Source organism: Pseudophryne corroboree, chromosome 12, assembly GCF_028390025.1.
Source record: "Pseudophryne corroboree isolate aPseCor3 chromosome 12, aPseCor3.hap2, whole genome shotgun sequence".
Taxonomy (NCBI): Eukaryota; Metazoa; Chordata; class Amphibia; order Anura; family Myobatrachidae; genus Pseudophryne; species Pseudophryne corroboree.
Genome location: NC_086455.1, coordinates 28,029,443 through 28,055,376, shown reverse-complemented (window position 1 = coordinate 28,055,376; position 25,934 = coordinate 28,029,443). Strand labels below are relative to the sequence as shown.

General features: G+C 46.0%; 1 protein-coding gene across 8 annotated transcripts in view; it reads right to left on the bottom strand.

Annotated features, from left to right (window-relative positions):
* KCNH5 (potassium voltage-gated channel subfamily H member 5) overlaps window positions 1-25,934 on the bottom strand; it is a 544,426-nt gene that overhangs the window by 152,310 nt on the left and 366,182 nt on the right. For 6 of the 8 annotated variants that reach the window (XM_063947262.1, XM_063947258.1, XM_063947260.1 and 3 more), the window contains one exon: window positions 23,334-23,548. In XM_063947262.1, coding sequence (XP_063803332.1) covers window positions 23,334-23,548 — 215 coding nt within the window. The remainder of the gene's footprint in view (window positions 1-23,333; window positions 23,549-25,934) is intronic. The other 2 variants (XM_063947259.1, XM_063947261.1) reach the window with 1 other exon arrangement.

The following is a 25,934-nucleotide window of genomic DNA, read 5'->3' as shown; positions in this document are numbered from 1 at the left end:
CGCCTGCAGATTATGGGGGCCATTTGTTCAGGTAGGGGGCGATCAACCTCGGTTCGGGTTGATTCAGAGAACCGATCCATCGGGTCGGCACGATATGTGATGTGTAAGAAATATGGAAATCACGCTGAAGTTTTATGTGATGAATGGGAGAGAATGACTGTACAAGACAGGGACAAATTCCCAAGAATAGGTAGCTTCAGTCCAGTAGTGTTACAAAATTTAAGGAGGAGGATAAGTCTCATTGAACCAACGAAGAGACAAAATAAACATTATGAATATTTACAGTTATGGCAACAGGAAAGTGAATTACAAAAAGAGTCTATTGACTTTTCTGACTTATCTTGAGAGGAGAGATATGGCAGCAGGAGAGGAGTTGATTGCGGAGAGAAAAGCACAAAAGTGGAACAATAAAAACGCTCTTAGCAACTGTAATATAGATTATAAGGATAAGTGTAATAAATGTAACCATGATTATTGTAATACTGTTGAATGTACAACTATTAACCTGTGCAAGCTGCACCCCATGTCAAACCTCCCTCAGGAATACAAACAAGAAAGTGAGCCCAGAACGATGTCGGCACCTCTTCCAGAAGCCATCCTACAAGACATCCAGGTGGACACGACCAAATTGGTAAAGGCAATAATCGAACCCCCTAACAGAGGGTCAGGTGAGGTCGTGTCCACAGGTACGTACAATGTTTCATATCACGCACAAACAGATGTACCCCATATTGTAAGACCAACACAAGATGATGTAACTGAGCTCGATCTGGCCAGGGTGATCTCAGTCCCCAATGGGAAGACTGACGATCAGGGAATCATTCCCGTCAAGGACAGTGCAATGCGCTGTCTCTTGTCCCGGACCGAATTGAGATCAATTATGTCCGAATTTCCTGATCCTGGGAAAAATCTAGCCAAATGTCAAAGGTTTATTAAAGAACTAGGAAACGCCACAGAACCCACCAACAAAGAGTGGCGGACAGTGCTGAGGGCATGTTTGCCCTCCAGGGTTGACCCTGAAAAATTCATTGCTGATTGTAAATTAAACATGGAGGTACCCTGTATGGAGGAACACAATCAGGAATGTATTAGGCAGATTAACCGACAGTTAGGAATATATTTCCCAACCACTGTCAAGTGGAGTGAAATTTTCTCCATAAGGCAAAACGAAAAGGAAAATGTTTCTAATTATTTCAATCGAGCACTGCAAATAATGGCTAGGAACACTGGGATCGCAGACATCAAGACAAATGCACAACATAAAGGAATAGCGGTTAAGGTATTAATGAATGGTTTAAAGGATGAATTAAAAACAAGGGTACAGACCACCAACCCAAACTGGAGAGATATCTCGGTGGCCGCACTAAGAGAGGCCGTCATTAATCATGACCAGAATATCACCAGGTACAGAGAGTCACAAAAAGATAAGTTAATGGCAGCAAATATACAGGCCCAAACCACAAGACCACCCCAACAAAAGCCCCACACCCCTGCGAGAAACCCAGATATGGTAGTCTGTTACCATTGTCATAAAAAGGGACACATTGCAAGAGATTGTAGATCAAGAGAAAGACAACGACATAATCATGGTATCCAAGGAACCAGGGAAGTACAGGGGAAACGATTGATGATGATGAGCATCCGAGCGTTTGAGGAGGCATCAAATCAACCAAAACCTCAGGTCATTGACACGTGGAGGGAGCCCAGGATTTGTTACCATTGTAGGAGAGAAGGGCATTATGCCAGCAACTGTAATAACACACATAAAGTTAGACCCCCTAGACCAAGAAATGAGCAAAATTACAATACACACCATTATAATCAAGGATCATATAGTTAGGAAAGGTGATCATTAGGACTGATGGTAAGCCTGAGGTAACGGTTAGTAAATTGGGAGGTCATTCACTGAAGACACAGGAATGACCAGGTTAAACGTTGTAAATGTATTTGTGAAAAATGTTTTTTCTTTCTCTCTCTATCCCCATCTCTGACGATTATTGGTAAGAATTCAAACCTTGCATATTCGCTTGGTCCTTGCAGAAGTCTACCAAACCCCAGCATGACCTATCCACCACAATGTATTCTGGCCAGATACAGACAGTGGAATAATGCAAGTGCTGGTGGGGAGGGACTGCTCAAGGAAACCATTAGACACGTAGATACGACAGCCTAATAGTCTGACAATGTTTTCTTAATGTTGACAACGTTTAGAAAAAATGCTTTGTTTCTCTTTTCCTATTGATGGTTAATGTCGAGTTATGTAATATATATATGCATATGAATTGTTCTCTATCTCTTTTGTTTTTTTGTTGTCTCTCTCTTCTCACTCATGTTTTCATGGTTTAAAGATGGTATGTCACCCCTCAGTTGGACCAATGGTAATGCCAGATTTTTGCTCCTTACAGAAAGATCGCCGGTTAGGAAGGAATATTGCATCACCAGAATGTTCGTTTGAAGACTGAGAGACAACACCTTTGAGAGGACAGCAGAACAAGAAGAACAACAAGACGAGAGAACTTATTATCGTAACGAGTTCTCTCCCCCTCAAACTGATTTTCTTATACCCCCTTTACAAATTTCTTCTTTTCTCCTCCTGTAAGATGGACTTGCCCCAAGAGACTGTGACATGGATTTTCCCGTTAACCATGATATTGACCAGAGCAGTCTGTTTCGGTGAGAGTACCAGTAAGGTCGAGAAAGGATCCAGAAAGGTCCTGATGACTGAGACGGAGGTGTAAATTTCCGATAGCAACCCAATCACCAAGCAAAGGCGAGTACCGGGCACGATCTAACAACCATGTTATTTGTAAACAACTGTGAAGGAATGTTAGTTCAAAAAGAAAGTTGTATCTGTAGGCTCTGTAACAAAGAAATGCCAATCCAGTTTTAATATCCATATGGACCGGCATCCATTGAGTGACTATCACTCCTTAGTGGGTAACGTGTTAAACCAAACAGATTGTTGGGTATGCTCTCAAGTACCTCAGGGTCACAGCAAATCAGGGCTAGTACCATTTCCTTTAACGTTAGGGGAGGTACTTGAGCTAAGTGGTGGGAGACCGGTGGACCGGAGGTTTAACATCTCCAGCCCTCCTAGTTTGAAGCTCCACCAATACCATGTGGATAGGTCCCTCTTATGTTTTAACATCTCCAATCCCAGAAAACCGGGAAATTGGGAAGTGTCATGGAGCAACCTTACCATGACCTTTTCACACAGAGCAGATAGAATGCCTACAGATACAGAGCTCGTACGCCACATAGCCAGTAGAGGAAAATCTTTCCGGTATCGATATACCTTAGGGAATAGGATTACTAGAGTTGGAGAGGTATCACCAGGATACTGTGCTCATATCGTACAAACCGATACGTGCATTAGGCAGATGGAAGAATTAGGGTCAGGAGATTTCACCTGGAAGGTTTGTAACATGGTCATGTCCTTCTCCGTCCCATATGTTCTCCCCGATGATGCATATTTCATATGCGGGAGAAAGGCGTACAAGTGGCTAGCCCCAAACTCTGAAGGATTGTGTTATATTGGAAAAGTATTGCCTGAAGTGATGACTGTTACACATGACAAAATGAAGGACATACACCGTGGTGCCCAAGCTCCTTATACTCACACTCACTACGAGCACCGGGTTAAAAGACAACTGTCAGAAAGGTTAGAGCATCCGGCCTCTGATCTTATCCATGAATCCACCGGGATTCAGGTTCTGGTAGCGTTAGATTTCACTCGTACCGCTCGAGGAGTGATGAATTATAGATACATTTCCGCACTCGCCAATTTGTTAGATAATATCACTGAAATGTATGATGACACGTTTAGATACACTGGAAGAGAACTTCAAGCTTACAAAACAGAACTAGTTCAGCATAGGATGGTTCTTAATTACCTTACAGCAGTAACAGGCGGATATTGTGTTACATTGGCAACACAGTACGGCATAAAGTGTTGCACGTATATCACAAATAGCACCGAGGATCCGGTAGAGGTCATAGACCAAAAGATGGATGATATTCTGCAATTAAAGTGGGAATTTCGTCGAAAACACAATCTCACCCTTGCTGCTGTAGGTAATGAGCTGACTGGTTGGGTGTCATGGTTGAACCCGCGAAATTGGTTCTCCGGTTTAGGAGACTGGGCTCAAGGAGTCATAATGGATGTTGGAAAGTTTCTACTATGTATCTTGGGTGTCGTTATATCGATTGGATTGATATTTAGATGCGGGCAGGCTTTAATGAGGTGCAAACAAAGTACAAAAGTGATGAGCTTGAGGAGTGAGGAAACCGTAATTAACCTGGATTTGATATATGACCCAATGATAGAAACCATGATGTGATGAAAATGCGATTATACGGTCCGTTTCTTTCACCTGTTTTTCTGCTTTTCTCCAAGATACAAAGACCCCCTTGGACGAGGAAGCTGACGAGACGAGATGTATACAGACAACAGACAAGCACCGAAGAAGAAGATTTGACAACTTTAAATATGGACACTTGATGAACTTTGCCATGGATCCCCAGTTTCCCTAGTATCTTTAAACTCACGCTAGCCCAACATTTTTGTAAATCTGATGGCTCAGACAAAGCTATTTGCTCATGCCTAAGGAGCAATACAGCGCAAAGAAGACGACTCTCAACAGATACCGAAAACAACTTCGACGACAGATGTACATTTCCCTGACATAGAATATCATTGCATTTTTTCGTAAGTGTTCTTTATCTTCATCTCTACAACCCTCAGGTAGCGACACACATAGACGATAGGGAATACAGGCACAGATATCAGCAACCACATACCTCCCCCATTCATGTATCATCAACTAAAATGTGCATCCCCATTTTGTTACAACCACAGCCGAAATGAGCTCGGTAAAGTTTGACAGCCCATCCACAGACCTGTACCACAGGATAAGAAGGAATTCAAATGTATACTTCGCAATACCTCGAAGCTTGATTTACAACACGTACGGCACGATGATACATGACCCCCCCAAACATGGATTCATACACACATGCTTCTGCTATCTCACTAGGTCATACCCTCTTCACACCTTCTCCTCTCTCCTCCCCTACCCAACCATGGAAATCAATTAACCCCTGACTTACATTTTTCTCCTTAAATGTTTTGTGGCAGTTATTATTGACTGCCAAAGGGTGGACTGTCAAAGTCAGAAAAATGTCTCAATGCACGTTGCCATATTTGCACCGCACACTGGTCCGCGCTGCGCGTGCATGCGCTCTCCCGTGGATTCGCATACCCGCAATAACGTGCACTCGCAGGCGCGGTATGCGTATTTACGGTAGAGTTTATGTAGTCGTAGCGTGCGACTCATTCGTTACAAATGTTCACAATTAATGTAGTTTATAGATCATGGTCCCTTTGATAGATTCTGAAAGTTTGGTTAAAATACAATGTCCCAGAGCTGAGGAATCCCTCTTTATATCGTACAAAGGGTCTAACAGGAATCATACAGCAGTGTTTGGTACCCATCGGAAGAGTATTTAATTAGCAATATTCCGGTGTTGGTTTGGAGCGTATTAATCGCTCGTGCGAATAGTTATGGACATAAGAAGTTTATGTCCATTTCTATTAATTACACATACTCAGGTATGCGGCGGGAAACCCAGTTTCCCACCCACCTGAGCTGTTGGAAATCGTCACAGCCCACCTGTATGAATCACCCTATGACCTTTTGTTATGATACAGGGCCGAATTCCTTCGGCCAATGGACAATGGGATTGTAGGACCAGGAGATTGCATTGTGTGTGGGGCATAAATAGGCAGGCCGACCACATCCAGCTCTCACTCTCTCATCAACGGTTATCTGCTGATAGCCGGGAGCTGGATATCGAGGCGCAGGCGATCATACCCTTTGTGCGTAAGTTTCTCTCCGTAATCATTGTCTTTCTGTGAGCCAATTTCTCTCATCTCATCTCTCTCTCTCTCTCTCTCTCTCTCTCTCTCTCTGTTCTGTTCTCTCATATCTCCCCTAGACTAGGCTAGTATTGTATTGTATTAGATAGTATTGTATTGTATTGCATTTAGGTCAGTGTAGTATTGTCTTTTTGTATTTATTGTTTAGTTCTGTGGTTAGGAAGTCTCTGTTATATTGTAGTGTATCAATTGTACTGTTATCCCCTTTTACAAGTATATTAGAGATAATACAGTTAATAGGCTTTGGAACCTAAACCAGCATCTGTGTATTTCCTATAGTGTTAAGTGTTCACTTGAGCGTCGGTGACGCTCAAGCAGCTTTGTAGTTAGTCAGGTTACACAAGGTTGCACTTACACCCTGTACTCACATTAAGGTATTCAGTGTATTTCATTGGTATAAGGTTTTATCATAAAGGTATAGTGTTGTGAGCGTCTGCATCGCTGGTGACCCCCTCGTGGTCTCGAGCGTAAGCTACGCCATAGCGAATCATTACCCTAGACATAACCAATAACGTGTCCTGTGATCGCTGGGCCGTGAGCGAACGTGACGCTTGAGCGTCTCGCCTACGGCTGAGCGATCGTTACGCAACTAGCGTACCATTACGGTACTTCTTAAGTAAACAGCGTACAGTGTTCTTAGCTTCATAAAGGGTTGTTTATACGACAAAGGAATTTAGCATTGTCAGTTACTATGTTACACCTGGTAGTAAGACTCGTAGAATATGCCAGCAGGTCTTCTAGCCTATAACAGCCATTCTTCCCATAAGGCCAGACATGCCTACCGGTACTAGAATGCCACCAGGACTTACGCCACTGGCGACAGTACGAGCTTACCCCTGAGATGACCAGAGATATCTGTCAGTAGAAAAGACAAGGATAGAAAGAGAAAGACTAAGATCTGTAAACAGTCTGGGGAAAGACTTATGGTGATACAACAATATGAATGGTTAAAGATATGCAAAGAAGAAAGACTATAGTGGAAAAGAGACAGTGGTGTTTGTGGCAGATGGTATGGGAATATATTGTACATTTGAAATGGAGATGCAAACAACAACCAAGGTTAAAAACCAGAAAGACTGAGTGTAAAAGACAATATAAAGATAAGAATACAATGTGAGGGTATCTACACTGAACCTGATGCTGAGGCAGACAGAATTCTGGACAGGACTGGGTCTTGCAGAGATTCCTAGTACAGCAGTTGCCAGGTGCCGGACGGGACCTAGCAGCTCTGGTGGCCAGAAGAGACGCATCGTCCCAGTCGCCAGGCAACGGCTCCCACGCATTGCGGCTACTAACAGCTGGCTGGTTACCAACCGACAGAGCAATGGCACAAACTCAGAGCAGTTCATAGCACATCTATGAAACATTGCCACACAGCAGTGGCAGAAAAGAAAAGTGGTTCAAGATGGAACTGTCCCCTTTTTATCACAGCAAGAACTGCAGCCACGCAAATATCATCATCAACATCCTCAATGTCAGTTAGTAGTACACACATATCCTCCTCATCCTGTTCCACTTCCACACATGAATCAGCACCATCTTTACTTGTACTGCTCCCCAGTGCAGATGGGGCAGCAATGGTGGAAGGAGGTGAAAGAGGCTTCTCTATGAGGACAGGGCGAGAAATGTCAGACTCACACATGGCTGACGTTCCTCAGGAATGTGTGACTGTTCTGAATGCACAGTTTGTTCTACTTAGTGGTTTATATTTTTTGACACCTCTTCTAGACTGTGGATGAAAAGTTCTTGCATCGTCATGAGATGAAGAAGATGCTTTACGAACAGTTGCAGAACCACCTCTTAAAAGCCAAGACCGGAGTCTTTCCTTGCCACTTTCATGTTTCTCTGCAGCTAACGTTCCTTTTGATGTTCTTGTTCTTTACCACTGTAAATTTAAACTGCTTCTTTGATTTTACATGCACTGACTTAAGCCCCCTATGCCCTTGGTCATAGGCCTTAGTAGATGACGTTGACGGACTTGTATCGTCATGACTGGTGGCAGCACCTGCAGCACTAGTTTGTGCTATCTGCTCTCCTCTCAACTGTTTGTCCTCCATATCTATCAAAAAACACGAACCAAGTGGGGTATAGCACACACCACAATTTGTACAAAAAAATGTACCACCTACAGTGTCACACAATACATGCATGAGCCATAAATAATAATCTAACGCTGCAGTTTACTTTCACCAACAGAGTCACACAATATGTGTGAGTCAGAAATATGCTGCTGTTCACTTTCACCTACAGTGTCACACAATCCATGTATGAGTCACAAATAATAATCTAATGCTGCAGTTCACTTTTACCAACAGTGTCACACAATACATGTATGAGCCAGAAATAGTAATCTAACACTGATTTAATTTCACCTACAGTGTCCCCAATTCACTACGTGTATGATTACACACTGCGATCTAACCAGCAGTTTCACAGAAAAATAACAGTATAGTACACTGGGGTTTAGTATATATATATATATATATATATATATATATATATTATCCCGCCCACTGCACTTCCTCTCAAAATGCAATAGATCTTTGATCGTGAATAAATTTCCAGATCTCCCTAAATATGCCAAAGATTGGGGCCATGACACACAGATGGACCTGTCAGAGGAGGACTGGGAGAAGTGTTTTCAAGCCACCTTTGTGAGTTCCTCAAGTTATTCAGTCCTCGAAACGCACTTAAAAGTCTAAAATGTTCCCTGATGTACCCGACACGTGCTGGCGATGTAATACTGCAACGGGCTCCCCGATGCATATCTGGTGGGCCTGCCCCGCACTTCGTCCATTTTGGGATAAAGTTATTGCCAACTCAAAGAAGATGGTGGGTTCGGAGGTTCCTGCTGAGCCTGCCTTCTGGCTTCTCAACTGTGTTACATGGCCCCTGTCGACCTACAAAAACTCCTTGTTAAAGTTCCTTAATAGCGCAGCCAAAGCGGTTATCCCGGTTCACTGGCATTCCGCTGAGCTCCCTACTGTGAGGGAGTGGGTGGCCAGAGTAGACTGGTATATGTCTATGGATGTCTATGGAGGAACTGCGGGTGACCCCGGAGTCTTATCGGAGATTCACGACTACTTGGCTGGAATTTAAATCCTCACAAGCTTGCACGATAATGACACTTTGACTCGGGTCCCCCACAAGGGTCCCTATTTCCGACTTTCAGTTGCCATACTGTCACTCGACGTTATATGTTGATATTTCTGCTCCTTGACCCGACTGGATCTGAGGTAGTCCACACTGTCTCTGCCCCCCCTCTCTTTTTCTGAGTCTCTTTTTACACCCTGTACTCTTTTCTGTCCCTTACTTCTTTATTAGTTTTAGTGCTAAGAAATTCCTTGGTTTAGACAGCCTTAATTCAGAGAGGCCGGATTTGACCTCGGTCGGGAGTTATTAACCTGGACATTGAGTTTATTCATATCTGGCCATATTGTCTAGCAGGGGTGTATCTAGGGGTCTGAGCGCCCCTGGCAAAGTAAGGGGCTGGCGCCCACCCCACCCCGCCCCCTACACACATTTGAAATATGGTGCGAGTATTGGAAATGGGGCATGGTCTTGTGGGGGAAGGGCGTGGACACAATAGTACTTCCAATTCAAATTATGCCACACAGTAGTGTCCCTCATTCGCATTACACCGCACAGTAGTGTCTCGTATTCACGCTACACCATCCCTCCCCCCTAACCCACCTTTCCCACAGCCTGACCCTAACCCGCCCACCCCCAGCATCTTCAGTGGTGCCTTACCCTAACCCACCCTTCCTAATCTCCCTCCCTGCAGCCTAACCCTCCCACCCTCGCAGCCTAACCCTAAACCTTCCACCCTCGAAGTCTAACCCTAACCTTCCCACGCGGCTTGCCAGTGAAGACTTTGGCACCAGCTCAATCCGGATTTTGGCATTCTGCATCGCTATCTATGTTGGGACACCAGCATCAGCATTCCGAGCAGTTTGGGGATGCTGGCGTCAACTTTCCGACCGCCGGGATGTCAAACGCCGGCATCTTAACTGCATCCCGAATGAAATGCTAATGAGATGCGGTGAGATGAGCCTCATATGGACCCAGCCATTAACCAAACACCATTAGTTGGATGGTAGAAGTGCTTCCTGTTAGAAAAGACATCAGGGTGCCATCACTTCCAAGATAAAAATGATCAATTATACAATTAACTGATGTACATTTCCTTGAACCTGGCCTTGAAATGGGTAAGATATGTATATTCTTTATTACACTCAACATGTTAAAGTTTTCGCTTGCTTACATCTAACATGCACGAAAATCGTGTCGTTTTCCAGGTACTACAGTCCCTTCTCCCGAACACTACCACTTTTTTATTATCTTCAACAACAAATAGATCTATAGCACTGTGCTATGTAACAATTGCTGCGTACCTGGTGAGAGACTGTTACTGCCGACGCGGCACTGGTGTCCGTCAGCACCGCACTGCACTAGTGATCAGACTCAAGTCTGATCACTAGTGCAGTGCGGTGCTGACGGACACCAGTGCCGCGTCGGCAGTAACAGTCTCTCACCAGGTACGCAGCAATTGTTACATAGCACAGTGCTATAGATCTATTTGTTGTTGAAGATAATAAAAAAGTGGTAGTGTTCGGGAGAAGGGACTGTAGTACCTGGAAAACGACACGATTTTCGTGCATGTTAGATGTAAGCAAGCGAAAACTTTAACATGTTGAGTGTTGAGTCTGATCACTAGTGTCCGGCAGCACTGCACTTGTAATCAGACTCAAAATAAACTACAGTTCCCAGCAGCCCGTGCTGCCGGGAGCTCCCAGCAACAAGGGCTGCTGGGAACTGTAGTTTAGTTTGAGTTTGATTACAAGTACGGTGCTGCCGGATACCGGCGCCGCTCCAGCAGTAACAGACTCTCACCAGGTACAGTCTGACAGTACTACTTTTCTACCCTTTGGCAGCGGGTGTCACTCGCCAGGTGGCGCCCCCTCCTCGCCCGGCGCCCCTGGCGAGTGCCATCCTGGCCAATGGGTAGATACACCCCTGTTGTCTAGGCTTACCTGTTAATGTTTACACCTCACGGATTGTGTTTCCTTGTATTATTGGTTGAACTATGAACGCTGTCTCATTTGCCTTGTTATTATACCATAAAACAATAAAAATTTACTGGGGGGAAGAAAAAAAAAAAATATATATATATATTATTATATACTTAAAATTATATCTTTAGCTATAACTGGTGCAGAGTACACCTTTATATAGAACAATGCACGGACCACCTACAGCAGGGGTGGCCAGACTTTTGGAGTCGGTGATCTACTGTGAAAGTGAAAAAGCTTTTGTGATCTACATAGGAAAAATAATAGCGAGCGCCGTAGGCGCGTGCAAAAATGGGCGTGGCATAACAAAAAGTGGGTGTGGTATAACAAACAGTGGGCGTGGTATAACTAAAAAAAAAGGGACGTAGCCTTGCTGCGCAGAGTGTAATGACTGCCTCACACGAAATAACACATTGGCCCCCACAGGTAAAAACCTCAAACACATATGCCCCCAAGGTGCCAGATACACATGCCCCCACAGTGCCAGATATGCCCCCACAGTGCCAGATACAGATATGCCCCCACAGTGCCATGTGCCCGCAGAGCCAGATATGCCCCCAGTGCCACATATGACCCCACAGTGCCAGATATGCCCCCACAGTGTCAGATATGTCCCCACAGTGCCATGTGCCCACAGTGCCAGATATGCCCTCACAGTGCCATGTGCCCACAGTGCCAGATATGCCCCCACAGTGCCAGATAGATATGCCCCCACTGCGCCAATTACAGATATGCCCCCACAGTGCCAGATATGCCCCCACAGTGCCATGTGCCCGCAGAGCCAGATATGCTCCCAGTGCCACATATGACCCCACAGTGCCAGATATGCCCCCACTGAGCTATGTGCCCACAATGCCAGATATGCCCCATAGAAGAGCTCACCGTTGGTGTGTGGAGAGCGCAGCGCGCGCTTCTCCTGTCTGCCGCTCTGCCTCCTCAGTCTGATCTCCGGCGGTGACGGCAGCGTGTATGGCTCAAATCAGGTGCCGGTCCGTGAGCTCTCATTGGCTAACGAACCGGCACCTGATTTGAGCTATACACTTGGCCGACACTGCCGCAGACCAGACTGAGGAGGCAGAGCGGCAGGCAGGAGAGGCGCGGCTTCGGGTGGCTGGGCGGCGGATCGCGATCGACTGGTCGCATGTCCGCGATCGACCAGTCGATCGCGATCGACTGTTTGGCCACCCCTGACCTACAGTGTCACTCACAATATGTGTAAAGTACACTGTATGATTATTATATAACAGCCCGTTTATGGACGGAGAGAGTACCGCTAGAGGACACAGCAGCCCCTTGATAGACAAAACTGGACAACAGAGCAGCTCTGGAGCACCCATGGAAGGACACCACACTGACACGTTCGTTCACTACAACCTCCACAGCCGGAGTAAAATGTTGCGATCATTGGGGGCCATATATAGAATCCAAAACCTGCAAGCTATATATATATATATATATGTGCCTGTATCTAGGTTTACACAGAAATCTTTGCTTTGCAAGTAACAGAAACTGTGAAATCATTATGTCCCATCCTATTGATAAATCCTTACCAGCTTTCCACAAATCAAGACCTCTTATCCAACCGCCCCGCAAACAAATCTGCTTGTCAATCAGGTACAGGCCTTCGCATCTATGTGATGCAATTGCATTGGCCGACCTGCACACTCGCAGAATGGACCCTGCGGATGCGCACTGGCCACAAAAGGCCAGATGTGATCGCATTGCATAACCGTTGCAAGATGAATAAGATCCTACGTCGTTTAATCTTTGCCTTTATCCTATGTGACTTGTTCTAAAGTATGTGAAATATTCCCATTTTGTTTAGCACACTGCAGCTAGTAATGTGTTTCAAACTCCAGTAATGGCATTCTGCACATCCTAGTGGACCCTTCGTTTCGGTGCAATGTATACTCTGTCTTCAGGGAGATGTAGGACAAACACAGATAAAAATGTATATACTTATGTAGAGGTGTAGCCTACATGCCCAGGATTCGGACACCATAAAGGGAGGATGTGGTCACCCAACGTCACCCAAACAGGCCAACCCACTACTCACAGTGCAGTTGCCAAACTCATTGCCAAACTGCACTGTGAGTAATGGGTGACCTATTTGCGTGACATTGGCTGAAATTATTTGCAATAGCAAGTGTGTTTTGTTCTCCAGATATCAATATTATCTCAACACGTTCTGTTTGTGTTAGTGCCATTGTCATTAATGTAACTACCTGCAAAAGAAAACTCAGTTAAATACGCAAGAATGAATAAAGATACGATAAAATGAAGAACACCATTGTTTTTCTTATGAAATTCTGCATTTGTTTGACATGTCACATGACTACCTTCCCAATTTAAAAAAATTAGAGTTGCATCCAAGATGTCAGAGTTCAAGATGGCCGCCATAATGGTAACATACTCTAAAAAGTTTTTCCCCACTCCCATATCATATGTGTAGACAAAGGATTAATATTTCCTTACTCACTTCCTTTTTCCTTTGCTGTCCTGACGCTTTTACTGTTCATCAGTAGCCAGAGTTTTGTTAAACTAGCAAATCATTCATTAAAGGTCACAAATTCTTTGAGAATTAAGACTGAATAAGAACATGCGTAAGCACTTATTTTATATTATCTGACTCGCTTACTTTACATCTCCTATTACAAAAATATATACTCTCAGTGGAAGCTCATTTCCATTATCAGGGATTATTTTCAGAATATACAGCAAAGTACAGCCTACACAGGGAGAGGTCAAAGGAGACGCCTCCAGTCAATAAGAAACAAGCCTGTAAAACTGTCGTACAGTACGTCAGCAGATATTACCATAGCAATTTAAAATGAGATAATAAGAATTTACTTACCGATAATTCTATTTCTCGGAGTCCGTAGTGGATGCTGGGGTTCCTGAAAGGACCATGGGGAATAGCGGCTCCGCAGGAGACAGGGCACAAAAGTAAAGCTTTTACAGGTCAGGTGGTGTGTACTGGCTCCTCCCCCTATGACCCTCCTCCAGACTCCAGTTAGGTACTGTGCCCGGACGAGCGTACACAATAAGGGAGGATTTTGAATCCCGGGTAAGACTCATACCAGCCACACCAATCACACCGTACAACTTGTGATCTAAACCCAGTTAACAGTATGATAACAGAGGAGCCTCTGAAAGATGGCTTCCTAAACAATAACCCGAATTAGTTAACAATAACTATGTACAAGTATTGCAGATAATCCGCACTTGGGATGGGCGCCCAGCATCCACTACGGACTCCGAGAAATAGAATTATCGGTAAGTAAATTCTTATTTTCTCTATCGTCCTAAGTGGATGCTGGGGTTCCTGAAAGGACCATGGGGATTATACCAAAGCTCCCAAACGGGCGGGAGAGTGCGGATGACTCTGCAGCACCGAATGAGAGAACTCCAGGTCCTCCTTTGCCAGGGTATCAAATTTGTAAAAATTTACAAACGTGTTCTCCCCTGACCACGTAGCTGCTCGGCAGAGTTGTAATGCCGAGACCCCTCGGGCAGCCGCCCAAGATGAGCCCACCTTCCTTGCGGAATGGGCCTTAACAGATTTAGGCTGTGGCAGGCCTGCCACAGAATGTACAAGTTGAATTTTGTTACAAATCCAACGAGCAATCGACTGCTTAGAAGCAGGTGCACCCAACTTGTTGGGTGCATACAGTATAAACAGCGAGTCAGATTTTCTGACTCCAGCCGTCCTTTAAATGTATATTTTTAAGGCTCTGACAACGTCCAACAACTTGGAGTCCTTCAAGTCGTCTGTAGCCGCAGGCACTACAATAGGCTGGTTCAGGTGAAACGCTGATACCACCTTAGGGAGAAAATGCGGACGCGTCCGCAGCTCTGCCCTATGTCGAATGGAAAATTAAATAAGGGCTTTTATAAAACAAAGCCGCCAGTTCAGATACTCTCCCGGCCGAAGCCAGGGCCAGTAACATAGTCACTTTCCATGTGAGATATTTCAAATCCACATTCTTTAGTGGTTCAAACCAATTGGATTTGAGGAAATCTAAAACTACATTTAGATCCCACGGTGCCACCTTAGGCACCACAGGAGGCTGTATATGCAGTACTCCTTTGATAAAAATCTGGACCTCAGGGACTGAGGCCAATTCTTTTTGGAAGAATATTGATAGGGCCGAAATTTGAACCTTAATAGATCCCAATTTGAGACCCATAGACAATCCTGATTGCAGGAAATGTAGGAAAACGACCCAGTTGAAATTCCTCCATCGGAGCACTCCGCTGCTCGCACCACGCAACATATTTTCGCCAAATACGGCGATAATGCTTCGCGGTGACTTCCTTCCTTGCCTTTATCAAGGTAGGAATGACTTCTTCTGGAATGCCTTTTCCTTTTAGGATCTGGCATTCAAACGCCATGCCGTCAAACGCAGCCGCGGTAAGTCTTGAAAAAAGACAAGTACCCTGCTGAAGTAGAGGCCACGGATCGTCCGTGACCATCTCTTGAAGTTCCGGGTACCAAGTCCTTCTTGGCCAATCCGGAGCCACTAGTCTTACTCCTCTTTGCCGTATAATCCTCAATACCTTTGGTATGAGAGGCAGAGGAGGAAACACATATACCGACTGGTACACCCAAGGTGTTACCAGCGCGTCCACAGCTATTGCCTGCGGATCTCTTGACCTGGCGCAATACCTGTCCAGTGTTTTGTTGAGGCGAGACGCCATCATGTCCACCATTGGTTTTACCCAACGGTTTAATAGCATGTGGAAAACTTCTGGATGAAGTCCCCACTCTCCCGGGTGAAGGTCGTGTCTGCTGAGGAAGTCTGCTTCCCAGTTGTCCACGCCCGGGATGAATACTGCTGACAGTGCTATCACGTGATTCTCCGCCCAGCGAAGGATCCTGGCAGCTTCTGCCATTGCCCTCCTGCTTCTTGTGCCGCCCTGTCTGTTTACATGGGCGACTGCCGTGATGTTGTCCGACTGGATCAACACCGGTCTTCCTTGAAGCAGAGGTTCCGCCTGGCTTAGAGCATTGTAGATTGCTCTTAGTTCCAGAATGCTTATGTGAAGAGACTTTTTCAGGCTCGACCACACTCCCTGGAAATTTCTTCCCTGTGTGACTGCTCCCCAGCCTCTCAGGCTGGCCTCCGTGGTCACCAGGATCCAATCCTGCATGCCGAATCTGCGGCCCTCCAATAGATGAGCCTCCTGCAACCACCACAGAAGGGATACCCTTGTCCTCGGCGACAGGGTTATCCGCAGGTGCATCTGAAGATGCGACCCTGACCATTTGTCCAACAGATCCCTTTGCATGGAATCTGCCGAAAGGGATTGCTTCGTAAGAAGCTACCATTTTTTCCCAGGACTCTTGTGCATTGATGTACAGACACCTTTCCTGGTTTTAGGAGGTTCCTGACCAGGTCAGATAACTCCTTGGCTTTTTCTTCGGGAAGAAAAACCTTTTTCTGAACTGTGTCCAGAATCATCCCCAGGAACAGCAGACGAGTTGTCGGCATTAATTGGGATTTTGGAATATTCAGAATCCATCCGTGCTGCTTTAGCACCTCTTGAGATAGTGCTAAACCCATCTCTAGCTGTTCTCTGGACCTTGCCCTTATTAGGAGATCGTCCAAGTATGGGATAATTAATACGCCTTTTCTTCGAAGAAGAAATATTATCTCGGCCATTACCTTTGTAAAGACCCGAGGTGCCGTGGACAAACCAAACGGCAGCGTCTGAAACTGATAGTGACAGTTTTGTACAACGAACCTGAGGTACCCCTGGTGTGAGGGGTAATTGGAACGTGGAGATACGCATCCTTGATGTCCAAGGATACCATAAAGTCCCCTTCTTCCAGGTTCGCTATCACTGCTCTGAGTGACTCCATCTTGAACTTGAACTTCTTTATGTACAAGTTCAAGGACTTCAGATTTAGAATAGGCCTTACCGAGCCATCCGGCTTCGGTACCACAAAAAGAGTGGAATAATACCCCTTCCCTTGTTGTAGAAGAGGTACCTTGACTATCACCTGCTGAGAATACAGCTTGTGAATGGCTTCCAAAACCGTCTCCCTTTCTGAGGGGGACGTTGGTAAAGCAGACTTCAGGAAACGGCGAGGTGGCTCTGTCTCTAATTTCAACCTGTACCCCTGAGATATTATCTGCAGGATCCAGGGATTTACCTGCGAGTGAGCCCACTGCGCGCTGTAATTCTTGAGACGACCGCCTACCGCCCCCGAGTCCGCTTGCGAAGCCCCAGCGTCATGCTGAGGCTTTTGTAGAAGCCGGGGAGGGCTTCTGTTCCTGGGAAGGAGCTGCCTGTTGCTGTCTCTTCCCTCGTCCTCTGCCTCGTGGCAGATATGAATAGCCCTTTGCTCTCTTATTTTTAAAGGAACGAAAGGGCTGCGGTTGAACGGTCGGTGCCTTTTTCAGTTGGGGAGTGACTTGAGGTAGAAAAGTGGATTTCCCGGCCGTAGCCGTGGCCACCAAATCCGATAGACCGACCCCAAATAACTCCTCTACGCATCGCCTGTCCACTGTCGTGTCCATAAGGCTCTTCTGGCCGAAATGGACATAGCACTTACCCGTGATGCCAGTGTGCAGATATCTCTCTGTGCATCACGCATATAAAGAAATGCATCCTTTATTTGTTCTAACGACAGTAAAATATTGTCCCTGTCCAGGGTATCAATATTTTCGATCAGGGACTCTGACCAAACTACCCCAGCACTGCACATCCAGGCAGTCGCAATAGCTGGTCGTAGTATAACACCTGCATGTGTGTATATACCTTTTTGGATATTTTCCATCCTCCTATCTGATGGATCTTTAAGTGCGGCCGTCTCAGGAGAGGGTAACGCCACTTGTTTTGATGAGCGTGTTAGCGCTTTGTCCACCCTAGGAGGTGTTTCCCAGCGCTCCCTAACCTCTGGCGGGAAAGGGTATAAAGCCAATAACTTCTTTGAAATTAGCAGTTTTTTATCGGGGCACCCCACGCTTCATCACACACGTCATTTAATTCTTCTGATTCGGTAAAAACTACTGGTAGTTTTTTCACACCCCACATAATACCCTGTTTAGTGGTACCTGTAGTATCAGCTAAATGTAACATCTCCTTTATTGCCAAAATCATATAACGTGTGGCCCTACTGGAAAATACGGTTGATTCGTCACCTTCACCACCGGAATCAGTGCCTGTGTCTGGGTCTGTGTCGACCGACTGAGGCAAGGGGCGTTTTACAGCCCCTGACGGTGTTTGAGGCGCCTGGACAGGCACTAATTGAGTGTCCGGCCGCCTCATGTCGGCAAACGACTGCTTAAGCGAGTTGACGCTATCCCGTAATTCCACAAATAAAGGCATCCATTCTGGTGTCGACCCCCTAGAAGGTGACATCCTCATATTTGGCAATTGCTCCGCCTCCACACCAATAACGTCCTCATACATGTCGACACACACGTACCGACACACAGCAGACACACAGGGAATGCTCTATACGAAGACAGGACCCACTAGCCCTTTGGGGAGACAGAGGGAGAGTCTGCCAGCACACACCAAAAAGCGCTATATATGACAGGGATAGCCTTATGATTAAGTGCTCCCTTATAGCTGCTTTTATATTAATATATTGCCATTTATTTTGCCCCCCCTCTCTGTTATACCCTGTTTCTGTAGTGCAGTGCAGGGGAGAGACCTGGGAGCCTTCCTGACCAGCGGAGCTGTGACAGAAAATGGCGCCGTGTGCTGAGGAGATAGGCCCCGCCCCTTTTCCGGCGGGCTCGTCTCCCGCTATTTAGTACATTTAGGCAGGGGTAAATATCTCCATATAGCCTCTGGGGCTATATGTGAGGTATTTTTAGCCTTTTTAAAGGTTTTCATTTGCCTCCCAGGGCGCCCCCCCCCCCAGCGCCCTGCACCCTCAGTGACTGCCGTGTGAAGTGTGCTGAGAGGAAAATGGCGCACAGCTGCAGTGCTGTGCGCTACCTTCAGAAGACTGCAGGAGTCTTCAGCCGCCGATTCTGGACCTCTTCTTGCTTCAGCATCTGTGAGGGGGCCGGCGGCGTGGCTCCGGTGACCATCCAGGCTGTACCTGTGATCGTCCCTCTGGAGCTTCATGTCCAGTAGCCAAGAAGCCAATCCATCCTGCACGCAGGTGAGTTCACTTCTTCTCCCCTCTGTCCCTCGTTGCAGTGATCCTGTTGCCAGCAGGAATCACTGTAAAATAAAAAACCTAAGCTAAACTCTCTAAGCAGCTCTTTATGAGAGCCACCTAGAATTGCACCCTTCTCGGCCGGGCACAAAAATCTAACTGGAGTCTGGAGGAGGGTCATAGGGGGAGGAGCCAGTACACACCACCTGACCTGTAAAAGCTTTACTTTTGTGCCCTGTCTCCTGCGGAGCCGCTATTCCCCATGGTCCTTTCAGGAACCCCAGCATCCACTTAGGACGATAGAGAAATTTCTCTAACACAGAATTGATCACTGTACAACTAACAAACTATCAAATGCCAAACAAAAATAATTAACTCTTTCATTTTCTTATCACAGAAAGCAATCAATTGTGTGTGTATTTTATATATATATATATATATATATATATATATATATATATATATTTAAAACAGGTCAATTAAAAATCTTAGACCCATGGACAAGATTAAGGTCACAGTCAACATTTTCAAGACCTTTCCAATATATAAATCACAAGTATAGTCTTTTATAAGGCAATTATAAAAATGTGTGCATATGTTAACCAATCAATAGAGGAAGAGCACATAGAACTAAGCCAGTGGTTCCCAAACTTTTTGGAGTCATGGCGCCCTAGATTATCAGAATTTATTTCACGGCACCCCTAGGCCAAAAGTTTCTTATTGTGCAATTAAAAAAACAACAACATTAAATTGAGTAAATTGTGTTTCTAGGTCATCCCTAGGCTCGGGTGTGTGGTGAGCAACAGGATTCACTTCTGTTTGTCCATTTATTTTATGACTGGAAGCCAAAAACTCTGGTTTTGCCTATTACGTTGACCGTAAAGAATTTGAATTGGTCCTGGACCACCAATCCAGGGAACCCCTGCAAGTGCCCCGAGGCACCCCAGGGTGCCACGGCACACAGTTTGAGAACCATTAAACTAATCAGTGTCCCAATTTAATTGCTTGCCCATGATCACTAAATCCAGATTATGTAACCTGTCCAGCATAATGATATTACAAATCATGGTTACATAATCCCTGTACTCCAAAGTACCAAAATCAGAGAGTGGACTGAATCACCAGAATCACTGTGGACCACACATCCACTTCCATCTGCGCCAGAAGTTCTCATCCAATATGACAAGAAATTCAGACACAGATGGGTGTGGAAAGAGATAGTCCGTACTTATTCAATATAAAGCACCTATTATTACAAATGACTTTACTGATACTATAATAAAAGGGTTTGTTGAAGTACAGTATCAGACCCCTGCCATTCAGCTAGGTTGAGGATCACTGGAGGAACGTACGGAGAGCTGATGCTAAATATTAAGATTTGGTGGACAAGTCATGGGTCTCCTATTATGTTGCGGCTAGCCCTATGTTTGCAAATAGCATAATAGTGCTCACTGAGCTCTGCAGAACATTGCAAAGTAATGGAAACTTTCAGTCATTTGTAACTAAAATATCTAAACATCTGTGGGACAAATAAGCGTTGTCAGGTAACCACTTTAAATGTTAGAACGTTAACAAAATTAATGGATTGCAATTAATAGCTTAAAGGGTAAAACGCAGTGAAGCACAGGCAGTGGGTGAAATATGAGCTCCCCAAGTGACAGGAGACTCCCATGAAACACACAAGACAAACACATCCCCTTGTTACTGCTAAGTAGCATGCCACATAGATGCTTCTGTTGGCAGAATATGAACGGTATTTTTATCCTTCTGTCAATATCTCTATTCTACAATGGCTTGCACTTATGTACATTACTCCAGTCCAGATGTATATTAGGCCTAATTCAGACCTGATTGCAGCTGCAAATTTGTTAGCAAATGGGCAAAACCATGTGCACTGCTGGGGAGGGGGGGGGGCAGATATAACGTGCAGAGAGAGTAAGATTTGGGTGGGTTATATCTTTTCTGTGCAGGGTAAATACTGGCTGCTTTATTTTTACACTACAAATTAGATTTCAGTTTGAACACACCACACCCAAATCTAACTCTCTCTTCACACGTTATATCTCTCCCCGCCCCCCCTGCAGTACACATGGTTTTGCCCATTAGAGAAAAATTTTGTTGCTTTGATCAGGTCTGAATTAGCCCCATTGTTCTAACAAACAACATGGGCGTGTGGTTAGGGTGAGCAAGAGTTGACGAATTCCTTCATATCTGGTCTTTTTTTTAAGACAGAACACATGTTTGGTGAACAGAGCGGTTTAGTGCATGCCCAAGACGTTAGCAAACCTACCCAATCCTGTTACCATCAGACTCCTGACAAGTACATTTCTGGAATGGGGTAGAATTAAGATTTAGAGATGATCACTGTACAGTATTTGGCAGTGCACAGCTGGAGAACACTTACATGGTGAGTGGAGGCCGTGAAATCATCTACACACCCTCTCTGTCTTTCAGCCAAGTGTCTTCTGATTGGTCAATGTCAAATGCAGCCTGGGAGGTAGTGCAACCGCTATAAGGAGCAGGTGTCTCAGTGGAGACCGTGAGATTAATCAGTTTTCAAGCAAATGCAACCTGCCCCTATGCCTGGAGAGCAGACAGCGAGTCCCCGGGTCCACCTGCGCAATTGATCTGCCAGGTGCCGGGAACGGCGCATGTAGAGACGCTGTGGTGCGACTGTGCATGAACAAACCCCTGGCTTTTATGGACTGCACCAACTGCAACCCATAGAAGCCGGACTGGGCAGCGCCAAAGCAGGGAGTGGCTTCCTACAGGAAGTCAGCTCTCTGCTTATGGCAGCCCCTCCCACTGGGACTGCACTGTGTGTCTGTGACTGACAGGTAGGACTTCCAATAGGAAGTCACTGTCAGTCACAGTGAAGCCAGAGCAGTCACAGATTAGCATATTGTTATGTAAACTAAGAATGTAGTTTACGTCATCTCAGTGGTAATAAGCTTAGATATTTCATCTTCACTACAGTGCGTAATCTTGTATATTATATTTATTTTATTTATTTATTACTGCATTAGCTAGTATTTACCATACATATTTACAGGGGCCCAGACCATGTACCTTGCACCAGACCATGTACTTTAGTATCCATGATATCTGAAGGCTACATCCTCTCTAATGGTTTGGCCAAGCCTCTATGGTAGTAGGCCACATCCACAGCCATCACAAGGGGTGTGGCCAAGCTATGTGATAATTGGCCACACCTGTTAAGCATAGGCCTTTACCACTGCATTCCCCCGGGGGGCCCTTCATACCCCATATATATTCCGGCCCCTGATACGTAGTATGCGTCTGTGAGTAAATTGTACAATAATACTGTATAAATATATTTTTAACCCTCCCTTTTTAACAGGCCACATCCACTTTTGAAAGTTTTTTGTGTAAATGTATGACGAGATCATCTCATACTATAAAAAGGGTGTACTACGATATGACGGCAGTCGAGATTCCGGCGCCCAGCATACCGGAGCCGGGATCCTGACCGCCGGCATGCTAGCAGCGTGGTGAGTGCAAAAGAGCCCCTTCCGGGCTCGCTGCACTGCAGGCACGGTTATTCTCCCTCCAGGGCCTCCAGGGGTGTTGTGGACCCCCCAAGTGGGAGAATCATTGTCGGTATGCCGCTTTCAGGATACCGGCGCCGGAATGCCGAGCGCCGGGATCCCAACAGCCGGCATATCAAATGCCTCCACTATAAAAGAATCTTCCTATAGATTCCCTAATGCCTACATTAGTCCTTCATATTTTACTGGTCTCTTTATAATGATTACAATAGTAGTAGGCAACGTGTTGGCTCATTGGTGGCCATGATCTGAAGGCCTCACGATTGGTGGCCTTGATCTGAAGGCCTCACGATCCAATCACGAACTACGCTGCACTACACACAATGTAATATCACAAAGGAGGAGAATAAAGTGGTAAAGCAAAACAGAAGAGGCGCATCTACAGGACTACACAATGTCACATTAGTTTGTGTGGAGAGACTGGTGGTCATCACCATGGTGTGAATCAGCCCATTAAGCAGTGACCAGCACATATTTGTAATTACTTTGCTGCTGCAAAAAAAAAAACACATGAAACCACATGCAGCATAAAACTATGTATTAGAACCGCTTTTAGCAATGTGCATGACAAGCGTATTTGTTAGAATGAACAAGAAATAAATTGAAATGTATAATGCTTGAGTGTTTACCTCATGCACCCGTACCTTTTCTGTATCAATCCCCTTGGACATGGACCACGTCGATACAATGTAATCCATGACTCTCTCGCTAAGGCCTTTAGGGACCTGATAAAGTTTGAGGAAGTCGCGAACATTGTTCAGCACCTCGTGATAGCGGTTGGTGTTGGCATACATTTGCTGGAAAATGGTGGTTACGTTTCCAAAAATTGTTGCATAAAGGAGAGCTGAAAGAGAGAAAGCCAAGGAAATCAGATTCGCACCGATATAAACAGCTGTGACATCATCACTTAGTGGTATACGTACATAGCTATGACGCGGCATTTCAACATGGAAATGGTCAAGAACTCAGTATCACTTTGTGCAAATAACTTAATGCATATATTCCAGAAATGGTTCCTTTTTCCTGATTCTTTCACATCTGTATCTTCCTACTAATTAGGTTATCACACAGATACAATTCAAAGGAAAGACCTTTATGACTGGAGAATTTGTGCGGATTTCACTTATATTAAATTACGCTTCCAAGAGGTAAAGACAGGCCACTTACCGAAATATACATTGGCCAGCAGAGATTGGATTATTGCACAAGAGTTTTTAATGGGACGTATTGTGAAACTTCCAGATGCGGTTTATACTGTATGGGGAAGCGCAAGTCTTTCAGTATAATAACATACCTATGTACAGTATTATTTATTTATTATTACCAGTTATTTATATAGCGCACACATATTCCGCAGCGCTTTACAGAGAGTATTTGTCCAATCACATCAGTCTCTGCCCCAGTGGAGCTTACAATCTATATTCCCTACCACACATACACGCTAAGGTTAATTTGTATGGAGCCAATTAACCTACCAGTATATTTTTGGATTGTGGGAAGAAACCGGAGTACCCGGAGGAAATCCACACAAGTACGGGGAGAATATACAAACTCCACACAGTTAGGACCATGGGGGGAATCGAACCCATGACCTCAGTGTTGTGAGGCAGTATTGCTAACCATTACACCATCCGTACAGATCGCAAACTTCTGTAGATGCAAATTAGGGGTCTCCAGGGATCTCCCATCCTGCGAGAAGTTTATGGCAGGAGAGACTGAATCAAAAGACCAGCTGACACTCTCCCAGCCTGCCTATCTCCACTGCCAGAGCAGGGGAACCCTACTGTGAAAAGCAAACACTGCTCCAGGAAGTCCAATCTTCAAAAATTCTAGTTTACACTTCGTCAAAGCTTACACAATGCAGACATACTGTAGTTTTAAAACTAGCCGAACAGCATAGTTGCCGACTTTTGGGCTGCTCTCTCCGGGAGAGAGCAGCCAGTCGGCTCAGCAGGGGGGCGGGCAGTGAGCTGATGTGAGGAGGGGGGCGGGCCAGAGGAGGGATGGGACGTGGCTGCTGGATCGCGTCATGCAAGCCACGCCCCCACTGTGGAATGTCGCAATTACCGGCATTATACAGTGGGGGCGTGGCTTGCATGACGCGATTCAACAAGAATCGCGTCATCGCCTGCCCGGACCGCCCACTTCACTCGCTAAGTGGGCAGCCGGGCAGGGGGGGACCCCTATAATCGGGAGACTTGCCTGCTCTTCCGGGGGGCTGGGAGGATCACCCGATTTTCGGGAGCCTCCCGGCCATTCCGGGAGGGTAGGCAAGTATGCCGAACAGACATTCACGAAATATACATTTTGGAAGAACTATAATAATTCACATCATGGTCACAGCTGGGTTATAATAACGCATAAGACCGTACGCACATTTTACCTAGGACACCCAGAATGCATCCAGTCATGACACGTGACTATGAGGAACTGCCCTAACCCATGGCAATGCCACAATGAATACACACACACACATATATATACATTTATGTGTATACTAGGTGCTTCATCGCGCCCTACGGGCGCTCTTCACACCGTCGCAAGGGGCTACGCCCCCTTAACCCTTGCATGCCTTTCTGGGGTTCAATATTTGTATTATATAAAGTATTACCTGCATTCCTTTGTTAGTGGTTAAATATTGCACAATGAAAGGGCGTGCGATGGTGAAGGAGGCGCAGCCCCTTGCGACGGCGTGAACAGCACCTGCAGGGCACGATGTACAGAATGTAGCGGGTGCGGGGGGGACTGCGGATGGTGTCTGTAGATGCTGCAGGTGGAGGGGGGGCGGAAGTGGGGGTGGGGCCCGGATGTGGAAGAGTCGGGAGGTGCTGCGGGTGGGGGAGGGGCAGAGGAGTGGGGGATGCAGATTGGGGAGGGGTCCGGAGGCACTGCAGGTGGGGGAGGGGCAGGGGTGCCATGGGTGGGAGAGGGGCAGGTGTGGGGATGTTGTGGATGGGTGAAGGGTTCCGGAGGTGCTGTGAGATGGGAAGGGGCGGGAGTGCCGGGGGTGGGGTAGGGGTCCGCAGGCGCCATGGGTAGGGGAGGGGCAGGTACGGGTGGTGCGGCGCATAGGAAAGGAGGTCCGGAGGTGCTGCTGGTGGTGGAGGGGCAGGTGCGGTGGTGACATTGGTGGGGGAGGGTTGGACCGCGGATGGAGGAGGGTGTCTGCAGATGCTGCGGGTGGAGGGGGGCAGGTGTGGGGGGAGACATATAAAGGGGGTGGATGGTGG